The following is a 13,716-nucleotide window of genomic DNA, read 5'->3' on the forward strand; positions in this document are numbered from 1 at the left end:
GAACAATTTTGTGTTAATTAGCAGGTAGGTATTGATGCAATTATCTGATATTTGTTGTATTGTTCAGACTCTCTCATATATACCTATATTTTTATTATCTCTACATAATCCACTTTGAGGGTATAATAGGTTAGCTCCCCTTTCTTATGGCTAGTAAAGCAGTTGTCTCCCTGGATTTTTAAAACAATCATGCAGTTTTGTGTAGTAATTTGTGTCTGTGTAGATTATCTCCCTTGTCATATCACTAGATGTGTGTAAATGAGTTTATTTATACTCGCCACCAGTTGCCCATATGGGGCGAGTCCTCCAGAAGAGTTTTAGTCATTTTAGGTTTTGGAGGATAGTGCAAGATACAGATATAGAAAGATGCCCCAATTCCAGAAGCTTCTCCTGGTTTCTTTCATATGCCAAGTGTTTTAGCACAATCATATATATGGAACTCGATTTCAAGTCTCATCCAAAAGACTGTTTTAGTAATTTTAGTTGGCCAGCCCAGGAATCGATCCCTCAGTGTAGAGATTACAAGTCTGACACTCTAACCAGCTATGCGGGCTGGCTCACTAGATGTCTTTCACAATGTAGTTTTATCACTTTTGCTTTTCAGTGAAGCATGAATTGGGTTTCAGGCCAGGTTTAAACATATGCAAGTATTGTTGCTATAGATTATCTCCCTTGTAAAAATATAAGACTTATACTACTGTGTTTTTTTTCTTCACATGCATTTAGTGTAACATACTGTATTGTTTACCTTGATAGTAAACAATATTTAACATGTGCTGTTCCAAGTTATATTTTGTTTTATGTTAGAAGTAGGTTATCTCCCCTTGAACATGTGTTTATAATAAGACATTTAATGATTACCTACCCTGAAAATGCTGTTTTGGTTTAATTGATTTAAACATGCATGTATTTATATTTAAGCTCGATTGCGAAACATTAGTTCTTGCAACTGATATTAATCACTAATCACTTTCGAGAACCAACCAGTACTGGCTTCATATTAAGAAACATGGCCGTGACCTGATTTGGGCTCGAACCCATGATCCCTGGGTTGAGAGGCAGACACCATAACCACTGGGCCACCACTCCCCTTATGCTGTTTTAATGATGAATAAAAGTAGCAAAACTCTATATAACTATGATAATTCTAGTATAATTCTAGTATAGTTATATTCTTACACTGTCACTTAATTTAGAATTTCAAATTAATACACAATAATTATAAAAGGAAATATTGACAGGGTTTTACTGAGGCAACAGATAGCAAAGATTTAAACAACCGGTTTTGCCAAGGGTCAAAGGTGATATTTTAATCTACAGGCTCAATAAACAACTGATTTTAATAGCATTTTAACCGATGATATTGATTGTCAATCTGATGAAAATGAAAACCCTGAAAGAATGGTGATAAATGAAACATTATGAACAGAGATGCAAAAAAAAGCCTTTATTCTAATCCATTTAATTCTAATTGAAATGCTCTTAAAATGGTGAAAATTTTTTTAAAGTTCTATTTCATATTATATCCTCTTTCTATTACATCTCTTAAAGTAGTAAGATAACAGATTGGCCCAGGCATCTGTAGACTGACAAAACAGTGGAATGTTGAGGGCATCCATGTCCTTCTGATACATTTCTAATACTTTATTAATTTAATCTGTTTCATATCAAAAAAAAAAAAAAAAATGTTCAGTTTTCTTGCCTGTTTTAAAAAATGATAAAAAAATATCAGTATTTTTTTTTCTTTTTAACAGATTATCAACTGAATGCATTTAGTACCCTTTGACCATAATTTTATTTGATTATTTTATTTTTATCTTGACAAAGATTGGTATCTTTTTAATCAGTCGGGAAGCATGCTGCTATTTTGATAAACAGTTAAGATAATAGAGATAGGCTTTATAGTTTGATTCACCTATTCTGTAATAAGGGTTTGTAAGCAAATTATACTGGCATCTTGCAAATGATTCGGTTTTAAAAAGTTTGATTATCTGGGCCTGGAGAGTAGGTCTTGGGTCTTTTCTATCCTTTCCCTCTGGCTTTTCTTCAATTCATCTATCCATCTTCCTTTCTTCCTTTTCCTTCCCCTTTCCCTTCCCTTCCTTCCTTCCCTCCCTCCTTCCCTCCCTCCTTCCTTCCTTCCTTCCTTCCTTCCTTCCTTCCTTCCTTCCTTCCCTTCCTTCCTTTCCTTCCTTCCTTCCTTCCTTCCTTCCTTCCTTCCTTCCTTCCTTTCTTCCTTCCTTCCTTCCTTCCTTCCTTCCTTCCTTCCTTCCTTCCTTCCTTCCTTCCTTCCTTCAAAAACAACAGATCATTTAAGAAACATTTTCTGGCAAAGCATGACTTCATTTTACATCAAAGAATGGCAGATAAATCTTGCAGCATGATATAAGACCAACCTGTTTAAAATCTATACATATATGCCCTCCTGGTGAGATTTTATAACAAGCCCCTGTTGGAACAACAAGATGTTATACACCATGAAGAAACTTTTTGCATCATATTCAATCTGGAGATTAAGAGGGGAAAAAACTGTTAAATTTTGCAGCTGTAAAGTAAATATTGAAAATGAATTTTAACTTTATTGAAAAATATATGCTTGTACATATCGAGGGTTGATCACAAAACTGTTGTAAGTCCTTCTATATTTCATACAACACATGATAATATCATTTATTGTTCAGTTAAATATGTATTAGCCAACAATATTTAATATTCCCATTTAAAGAAGATAAAAAAAACTTGTTTTGAGAGACCACTTGTCAACATAGGCCACTTGTCAATACAGACTGCTTGTCGATATTTTCAAGGCTGCATGATTATAGTCAAATGAATCTGACCTATGTGCAATATTTCGGATTTATTTAATACAGGAATGTAAAAATTAAGGTCTTGGTTGATTTTATGATACTAAATGAATGAAGTCTTTTGTATTTATTAATTTAGTAATTAGATATTATAAAACAAAAAACTTGTGTATACAGTTTAAAAACAGCATTCATTCTGTTTATTTTGTTTCACAGATTCATGTATCTTATAAAAATTTTCAAAGCCACCCTGAATGAAACAAATTGATCACTTTTCCCAGTTTGTTTATTTTCTTTCATAGAGTTATCTCCCTTTCTTTAATTACATACCACCATTATAAGTACTTTCCCCTTTTTATCAGTCATTAATCTTAGTTTGTAGAAAAAAAAAATTTTTCATAGTTATCTCTCTTTCTTTAATTACATGCTACTAAGAGTGATCTCCCCTTTCAACTGTAATTTTGCATGATGGGAATGGCAGAATTTTTTGTTGCTGTTTTGCTCAATAATTTTGATTATTGTGCGTGGGAGGGAACAGGTAATCAACAGAGTGACGTTGTTGCCGTGGGTTTTTTTTCCGCGGAAAATAGTGCGGAAAAGATCATGATATGATTTGCTTGCAATATGCCTAACTATCTTTTCTAATTACAGTGAATCATTCTAGTGGGTTGTTGGAAACACTTCAATTTGATCATAGGAAAATCTTTTATTGTTGTTTAATTCTCATTATTCTATATCTGTTTCACCAGTGCAAAAACTTCTTCATTATAGCTATGAAAAATTTTGTTGTTGAAATTTGTTCTGATTTTATAAAAACAAGGAAACCTGGGCACCAGGAAATAATTTTAGGTTAAATCTGTAGATTAGTTTTGGGAAATAAATACATTTAGCCTCTGTATCACTTGGTCATTATGATTTTTTTCCTTTAAAGGCACATTATGCCACAGAAACAAAATAAACTTTTTCTTCTGAAGAATGGGCAAATATATGTGTGTGTTTTATAATGACTAAATAATAGTTTTAGAGATTGTTGTATACTTATAACATGAAGAAAGTAGCTTAGAATGTAGAAATAATTTGTCACAACAGTATCATAATTTAAACAAAGTGCTAAATTGGAAATATTGAACTATAATTGGGAAAAAGCAAACAGAAGTAAAAGATGGTTAGTAGGTACCTGTCCAGTGAGTAACTTTTTGAAAATAAATCAGGACAACAAATTAATAAATCTTTTTATAAAATAAAAGCATATCTGGGCTTAATGAGCCTTTAAGAAATTTAATGATTATAATGATTATTATATATTGTTATAATTAGCTAAGAGATCAACATCATAGACAAAAAGAGTTCTGCAAGAAAGATTGGTCCATATAAAGGATACCATTGTTGCTTATAAAAGGCACTTTGTTATAAATAATATTTTATTAGAAACATGTATTTACTTTAATTGCCATATTTTTCAAAAACTGAAGTTAATTATTCTTTTTTTTTTTCCCACCCTGGTGCTAAATCATCTGTATAGTTGGTCAGACTTGGAGTTTATATACCGCCAGTATGTTTGAATGCTTTACGATAGGATTCGAAACTATCCACCTAGACTTGTTGTAGGTTGATATGTGTTTATGTTGTAATTATTATGCACAAACATGCATTCTTAGGTCTCTCTCAACGAAACAAAATATCTTTAACAACTAAATTATCTTTATAATAGTGAAGTGTGATTGAAGACAGGGGAGGTAATAAATAAAATTGGTATAGATTATCCCATGAGTAAGCTCCCTTTACAAATATATCTTCTTAAGATGTTTATGAAGTTTTATATAGTCTGTGAGGATGGAAATACTGTGGTTTTTTGGCACATAAGTAAGCAATGAATAGAATATAGGATTGGGTGTAGTAGGTATTATAGAGAAGGTGAATTGAACAATTGCAAAAACTGACGAAAAATATTTCACATTTTGTGAATTCTTTGCATTGTAGAGTTGATAGTCTATAAACAGAAATATTTTACCATTAGAAATAAAATTAATTCTTATTTTGGGGGAAGCAGACTTTTTCCTTGAATTTAAGGCCATCCATTAAAAATTAATTTAATGTTGAAATAACATCACCAATTTTTATAGGGACACTGAGGTTTTTTGACAAGAGCTGGAAATATTTTTTCCAGACTTGCATATCATTTGATGTAGTTCTGGTAGAGCAAAATTTCAGATTATTCCCACACAACGTTTTGCCCAGACACCGTTTTGCCAAATTAGTTAGTATTTTTTATTGTGCTAGAAAAACTGAAGCAATTGGTCTGTATTAGAATATCATAAATTTTGAAAATAAATTGGTCATCAGTACCGGTAGCCATTTGGTTATTTTGACAAACTGCTGAATGTATCCGGAATTTTCTACTGTTATTTGAAGGGTCTTTGATGACCAAAAATACCTATTCATTGTTTTTTTTAGGGTTGTTGATTTTATACCAAAATTACCAAGAATTGAGCAGCCGATATGTCTGTCTGCTCAGATTTGGCAGATGTTTTGGTGTTTAATATAGGCAAGCAACTATGTGGACTTGCATTAAAAAAATTTAAAAACGAAAACTTCCAGCACAAAAATAATTCAATATTTATGGGGACTTTTTTTCAAAGATTTTTTAAAAATCTAAAAATTAAAAAGAATTTTTTTTTTCTGTACAAAAATAATTTATAAAATAAAGTACATGCGTATATCAGTTTCAAAAGAAAAAGGATTTTTTCAAATATTTCTTAAATATCTAAAAAAAAATTTAAAAAAAATTTCTGTACAAACATAATTAATTTATAAAATAAATATAATTTTAAATATAGTTTGAATGTAAATTATATCAGTTTCCAGGTAAAAAAGAGGAAAAGATTTCTTTCGAGGATAATTAAAAATTAAAAGCGAAAATAAAGTGCTCGAAGATATCGAAATACGTTTTGCGTTATATTTTATGCACTTCGCCAGTATAAATACGCTATATGATGCATTATTGTCAGAATGTATACTACAACTTGCCGCTACAACTTGTGTGGAGGAATTTCATTGATATACCTGGAATTTTCTCGTGAAACCAGATCTACATATAAACACACTGTTAACGTCATTGCTTTAATGTTAAGAGTGCTGTTTAGTTTTTATTTGCGGTTTTTATGTTATGATTAATGCTGTGAAAATCAAAAAAGTCATGAAGTTATTTATATATATATCTATGGAGAAAAAAAACTCAATGATGTTCAGACTGATTTTAGTATTTACTTTTTCCACGTTGTTATTTATTTTTTGCCCTATGAAATGATGTAAAAGCAAAAGATTTTATTTTTTGTGTTTACGTAAATATTTACGCAAGTAATGTTACATGTATTTTAAGAAGTGTGTAACTATAAGTTCTTCGATACAGCTGTTAAAATAAGAATGTGTTTATCGCAGTTGTGTTTTCCGTTGTTTTTGTTGTTGTTGTTTTTCTCAAGAGTTGAATATAGAGAAAACACACACTTTAAACCATAACCATCCTTACTGCTCTAAATATCTTGAATTGTCGATGTCTCAATCTGAACAAAACCATTTATCATTTACAGGGTAACTTTCTAGACATATCCAATACTGACTGAACACTAATATGCCGGGCAATCTTGGTCTACACTGATCAAATGCATAGAATGAGTTGCCATTAGTAGGATAAGAGTTGAATTTAATGCTCTAAGACATAAAGGAGCACCTGCATGATACACTGGGTGCAACTGTTTTTACAGGGCTTTATCCGTATCTGTAACTAAAGAAAGCTTGAGTATAAAAACTTTCAGAGGCTAATGGGTCTCCTTATTTTATATTTCAGCTACAGAAAAATGGCCCTGAAATGGCATCCCGACAAAAACATGGAGAAAAAAGACGAGGCCGAGAAAAAATTCAAGGAGATCTCAGAAGCGTACGAAGTTTTGTCCGACAGTAAGTAAAAGCCACACGCTGTTACTGTACTGAAATATTCGCGGGCTGATTGTTTTGAAGGTTTTTTTTATAAATGTATGCAATACAATGCAAATTTTTTTCTTTGAATGATAAGATATGAATCATTATTGCTATGCACTTGTGGAATCTTTCCTGTACTTTGATCTCCTCCCATATCAAATTATCATAATATTAGATTAAATGTATACACAAAATAATGAAATTTTTTTATGAATTTTTTTATGCTATGGAAGTCAATGATTTCTATGAATTTACTGGTTGCTATTGTGGAAAGTCAATGGTTGCTATGGGAAAATCATAATTGTTATGGAATGCAATTGTTTCTATGGAAAGTCAATGGTTGCTATGGGAAAGTCACTGGTTGCTATGAAATACAAATTTTAGATGGAAAGTCAATGGTTGCTATGGGAAAGTCATATTTGCTATGAAATACAATTATTTCTATGGAAAGTCAATGGTTGCAGCAATGCTATGGGAAAGTCATTATTGCTATGAAATACAAATGTTTCTATGGAAAGTCACTGGTTACTATGGGAAAATCATAATTGCTATGAAATGCAGTAACTGTTGTTTCTATGGAAGGTCAATGATTGCTATGGGAAAGTCATAATTGCTATGAAATATAAATGTTTCTTTGGAAAGTCACTGGTTGCTATGAAAAGTCAATGATATCTTTGTTCACTTTGCAATATGTTACTTTTAAATACATTTAAAAAATATTTCATGAAAATTAGCATGAATCTGGAGCCTTTAAAACTTAGTGCTTGTGTCAGGAAAATACATTCCTAAACAAACAACAAATTATTGTTGAGATACACAGCACTGTAAGGCATTATCAATTTTGATTTTTACAAATTTCTAAGAAAACAAAACATTTCACATATATATTGTTTATTTACACGTGTCTCTTTTACTATTCAGAAAAGAAAAGACAAATCTACGACAAATATGGAAAGGCAGGTTTGACTGGTAGTCAAGGCAACGGTTATTCACATTACGACGACGGTTACGGCTTTGACACGGGTTACCATGGTTTCCACTTTAGAGATCCGGAAGAAGTTTTCCGAGAATTTTTCGGTGGCCGGGATCCTTTCGCAGAATTCTTTTCCGGTAAATTAGATTAAAAATGGCCACTCGCCTGGTGCCATGTTTAGTCCTTTTCCTTTAACATCTGGTTTCTGGGGATGTCACAGTCAGCGAATATTTAACTTTATTTTTATCTTTTTAATTTGTTGCCATGGAAATATGGAAGAGCGATAGGAAACCATAGAACTTAGAAATCATGTTAAATTAGTTGAAAATGTTCGTACTCATTTATAATTTTATATGCCCAAGCATTGGTACATCTTATGGCATTTTTATGGTGGCTGGTTTCTGCCATTTCTTTCCACTGACACGAAAATTCTGCAGGGCATCTTCGCCTTCGCCTGCCTTAAATATTATTATTGTGTCTTCATGTTGGCGCCCGCAAAGGCGATAATACAAAATGGCAGCGACCATACATATTTTTTTCATTTTGTTCGTAAGGCTGTCTAACTTAACAATAATATTCTTCAGAAGATTTTGACATCCCTTTGGTTGTTGTTATATAGGTATTTCTAAAAATGTAAATTCTACCTAGTTTCTTATACAATTCTGTTCTTTTTACCTATATTATAATCAACTATATTTATTTTGCAGAAGGAAAAATCCCAGTTTGACTATCTGGTAGATAATTCATTGTTTGCCAAAAAAAAAAAATAAGAATAATTATATTAATATAAAAAAAAAACAACAAAAAAACATCATAGTTATGATTTGTAAAAAAGAAATTTTGATTTTTCTAAATGGTTTAGGTTGGATTGATATGGCTTTCAAATACGCTGTTATGGGGCGTCTGTGGCCAAGTGGTTAAGGTGGCTGACTTCAAACCACTTGCCCCTCATCGCTGTGTGTTCGAATCCAAACGGAGACTGGATTGTTTTATGTGAGGAAGCTATCTAGCTCGTTTACAGAATGCCGGTGCTTCTACTTAAGTGTCTGTTTGTGCCTGAAATAATTCATGGAAAGGCACATGAGGTCTTCCTCCACCAGTAAAGCTTGAAAGTCGCTATATGACCTATCTTGTTTGGTTCTCAATTTTGCTCAAATTCATGATCTCACTAAAGTGGAAGGTTTCAAAATGCAAGGTGGACACAATCATGTGTGTGATTAGTTTTTCCTTCAACATTTTAAATTAATATTTCTTTAATTTTCTTTTCTTTCTGTTTTAATTTTACCCTTTCATGACTTTTTCTTCCAGAATTTTATTTTTCAGCTCTTCAAATTGAAGATTCAGAGATATTTCATGCGTAGCTTGTATCTTGTACAGTCAAACCTGTGCTATACAGACCACTTCCAATTTAAAATAATGTATAGAAAACCTGTTGATGCTAAAACCAAAACTGCCTTTACCACCAAAAATAAAGATCACTTAGATAAAGATTTAAGAAAGAAATTAGGAACTGTCTATTATTTTCAACATTTCAACTTTTCCCTCGTGTGGCCTGATAGACTGGTTTGACAATGTATGTCATGGTGGTGAGGTTCCAGTCTTAAATATATTTGGCAGCTTGCATCATCTTTTGTATTATATTCAAGACTTAAAATTTTATTTAGAAATATTTGAAAGTATATATATATACTGGTATTATTTAATATAAATTTAAGGACCTTCATTTATGATTAAATAATTCACTTTTAGTATTTAATCTAATAAACAAGAAAGATTAATCAAATCAGATGATGAAAATTTTAGCCTTTTATTTTTAATTTTCTATATTATATAATATGACATGTTGATCTATTTTTCCCCAAAAAGATATTGAGATTACAAATTTTTAGATATACATATGAATATTATCTTTGTGGTTATTCCTACATTAAGGTATTTACAGTAGTAATTACATTTTCAACATTTATGTCAGGGAAATGTAAATAATAAAACATTTATTTCAGGAAAATATATATACATGTATTACGCATAGTGATTACTATATACAGGGTATTACAAAATTTCCACATCTGTTTTAGGCGGTCCAAGAATGGGTGGATTTTCAAATGGATTGTTTGCGGATTCTTTTCCAGGATTTCCCGGTCCAAGCCCCTTCTTCTCTTCATCATCATCGTTCGGTGGGGACCCCTTTGCGGGCGGTTCAGGGTATGTTATTTTAATGATTTATGATAGTGAAAATATTTGAGCCGCGTCACAACAAAACCAACACAATGGGTTTGCGACCAGCATGGATCCAGACCAGCCTGCGCATCCGCGCAGTCTGATCAGGATCCATGCTGTTCGCTTATCATCTCTATTACAAGTGGAGAAATTGACAGCAAACAGCATGGATCCTGATCAGACTCGTGGATGCGCAGGCTGGTCTGGATCCATGCTGGTCGCAAACCCATAATGTTGGTTTTGTCATGACGCGGCTCATTTCACATTTTTTTTAATTTTTCCCCCCACTTTTTATGGTGTTGAATTACCTGAATTCACTCAGATTTTGGTTGAAGTGGTGTATTTTCCAGTTTGTGAGTGTTTTCCCGTAGATTTACAAACTCCGCCTTTTAATGTGTACGCTGAACCCGAGTGATTTCTGCTTCACTTCTTATACCCCCGCACAACAAAGTTGTAAGGGGGGTATACTGGAATCAGCTTGTCCGTCCGGCCGTCCGTCGGTTTTTTCTTGTCCGCCCAATAACTTAAGATTCCTTTGACCCTTAGTCTTCGTATTTGTCATGGAGGTTAGTCATGATTAGTAGATGACCCCTATTGATTTTGAGGTCACTAGGTCAAAGGTCAAGGTCACAGGGGCCTTGACTTCAAAAAGCTTGTCCGCCCAATAACTTAAGATTCCTTTGACCCACAGTCTTCATATTTGGCATGGAGGTTAGTCATGATTAGTAGATGACCCCTATTGATTTTGAGGTCACCAGGTTAAAGGTCAAGGTCACAGGGGCCTTGACTTCAAAAAGCTTGTCCGCCCAATAACTTAAGATTCCTTTGACCTACAGTCTTCATATTTGGCATGGAGGTTAGTCATGATTAGTAGATGACCCCTATTGATTTTGAGGTCACCAGGTTAAAGGTCAAGGTCACAGGGGCCTTGACTTCAAAAAGCTTGTCCGCCCAATAACTTAAGATTCCTTTGACCCATAGTCTTCATATTTGGCATGGAGGTTAGTCATGATTAGTAGATGACCCCTATTGATTTTGAGTTCATCAGGTCAAAGGTCAAGGTCACAGGGGCCTTGACTTCAAAAAGCTTGTCCTCCCAATTACTTAAGATTCCTTTGACCGACAGTCGTCATATTTGGCAGTGAGGTTAGTCATGATTAGTAGATGACCCCTATTGACTTTGAGGTCACCAGGTTAAAGGTCAAGGTCACAGGGGCCTTGACTTCAAAAAGCTTGTCCGCCCAATAACTTAAGATTCCTTTGACCCACAGTCTTTCATATTTGGCATGGATGTTGATCATGACTATAAGGTGACCCCTATTGATTTTAAGGTCACTGGGTCAGAGGTCAAGGTTACAGGGACTTCAAAAAGTTTGTCTGCCCAATAACTTAAGATTCCTTTGACCCACAGTCTTCATATTTGGCATGGAGGTTAGTCATGATTAGTAGATGACCCCTATTGACTTTGAGGTCACCAGGTCAAAGGTCAAGGTCACAGGGGCCTTGACTTCAAAAAGCTTGTCCGCCCAATAACTTAAGATTCCTTTGACCCACTGTCTTCATATTTGGCATGGAGGTTAGTCATGATTAGTAGATGACCCCTATTGACTTTGAGGTCACCAGGTCAAAGGTCAAGGTCACAGGGACCTTGACTTCAAAAAGTTTGTCTGCCCAATAACTTTAGATTCCTTTGACCCACAGTCTTCATATTTGGCATGGATGTTGATCATGATTAGTAGATGAACCCTTTTGATTTTGAGGTCACTGGATCAAAGGTCAAGGTCATAGGGACTTTGACTTCAAACAGTTTGTCCACCCATTAACTTAAGATTCCCTTGACCCACAGTCTTCATATTTGGCATGGATGTTGATCATGACTATAAGGTGACCCCTATTGATTTTTAGGTCACTGGGTCAAAGGTCAAGGTCACAGGGACCTTGAAAAAAAAAAGCTTTTCTTCTCAATTGCTAAAGAATGTCCTGTCCGCAATGTATTGATTTTGACATTTTCACATTTGAAGCATGTTGAATACATAACTTAGCAATGCACTGGCTTAGTAACCTCAGATTTGGCAGGGAGGTTGTCCTTGAGCTCTAAATGGCCACTGTTGATTCTGACAAAGTGGTATGCGGGGGTATTCACGCCATGATAGTGGCAGTTCTAGTTATATTTTGATAAATTAAAGATGTACCTATTGGTTATACATAATGGCTATGGTATTTCATTGAATGGGACTTATGGTATTACACATCATATGCCAAGGACTAATTCATTCCCATTCAGGTTACATACATGTACACAGTTGTCGGGAATTGCGCTCATAATCATGTGCTGTTAAATGACTCCAGCGTATGCGTGACGTTAGAGTATGTCACTCTCTATGTTTTGTAGTAAAACGTTATAGTAGTTTGAATAGACATATAAACCAGACACAACGTGTTGTAAATTATTATCCGTAGTATAATACCCTATCCGATATTTGTGCTGTGACAAAAACATTTTGAAGATAGATAAATTGCGATCAGTCAAAATCAACATTCAATTATTTAGACTTTTCTTCTTAATGTACACTATCATGCATATTTGATTCATGAAAAGTTTATAGCAGATTAAACCTAAACACTCTGATCTCCTCACATATCTGAGTGAATAAGGTGATTATTTTATATGAGCCGCGTCACGACAAAACCAACATAGTGTGTTTGAGACCAGCATGGATCCAGACTAGCCTGCGCATCCGCGCAGTCTGATCAGGATCCATGTTGTACGCTTACAAAGTCTATAACAAGTAGTGAAACTGATAGCGAACAGCATGGATCCTGATCAGACTGCGCGGATGTGCAGGCTGGTCTGGATCCATGCTGGTCGCAAACCCATTATGTTGGTTTTGTCGTGATGCGGCTCATTTTATATTATTATCTTTCTTTTTTTGTGGTGAGTATTTTAATTATGTTATATTATATTTCTATACAACATATAAATGCTAGGTAAAGTTATTTCTTCAAGATGACTCAGCATTTTTCTCCTTAGCTCTTCATGGAGGAGATAAAATTGATAGCAACTGTTATACATCTCCTTTGAAGAGTATTTAGGTGGGTTGGGATGGGATGCACGGCTTTTTGCACTTAGCATTCTGGGTAATTTTGAGGCACAAGTAAGTTAGAATCACAGAATTAACAAAAATGTCCGCACAAATCGAGAGTTCAGAGTAACACTGTTGAAACAATGTATTTGAACCGTTAACCCGCTGGAATCGAAAGTGACCGGCTTCTCCGAGTCACCGAGTTCCTAACAACGAATGCAGGAAAAGTCTATTTAAAATATTTATCAGATTATATGTTTATATATTTCATCACCTTAGTGCAGTAACGTACTACGTTCTTCTAAATTCAATAGGAGTTAATCAGTTATTGCACTAAGGTGATAATTTATTGGTATGTGACAGTGTTGTTTTGTATTTCTCGAAATATTCTACAGTACACAGATAAAACATTTTGTTGTTTTCTCTAAACCCTTAACTTGCTGGATGTGTGAAATGGATTTGCCCCGTTTTGAATTTGGAACAGTCCATTCAAATAGAGAAAAACAAAATCCCTAAAACGGATTCTCTAAGGAACGCCCAAAATGGCAGAGTTTGATTTTCAGTATCAAAATACAAAAATTGAGCAACTGCCAGTATAGACCCTGGTCGAACAGCCTAATTTGTTCAGGCCGGCCTGGCATTATTTTGCGTTGGAATAGTT

At 34.0% G+C, this 13,716-nt stretch overlaps 1 protein-coding gene across 3 annotated transcripts in view; it reads left to right on the forward strand.

The window, feature by feature from the left end:
* The window catches only part of LOC132747288 (dnaJ homolog subfamily B member 6-like), a 58,788-nt gene that overhangs the window by 22,367 nt on the left and 22,705 nt on the right, over window positions 1-13,716 (forward strand). For 2 of the 3 annotated variants that reach the window (XM_060736618.1, XM_060736620.1), the window contains exons 3-5: window positions 6,649-6,758; window positions 7,701-7,889; window positions 9,831-9,957. In XM_060736618.1, coding sequence (XP_060592601.1) covers window positions 6,649-6,758; window positions 7,701-7,889; window positions 9,831-9,957 — 426 coding nt within the window. The remainder of the gene's footprint in view (window positions 1-6,648; window positions 6,759-7,700; window positions 7,890-9,830; window positions 9,958-13,716) is intronic. The other variant, XM_060736619.1, reaches the window with a different exon arrangement.

Source organism: Ruditapes philippinarum, unplaced genomic scaffold (assembly GCF_026571515.1).
Source record: "Ruditapes philippinarum isolate M1 unplaced genomic scaffold, ASM2657151v2 ctg443_1_1_1_1, whole genome shotgun sequence".
Classification (NCBI taxonomy): Eukaryota; Metazoa; Mollusca; class Bivalvia; order Venerida; family Veneridae; genus Ruditapes; species Ruditapes philippinarum.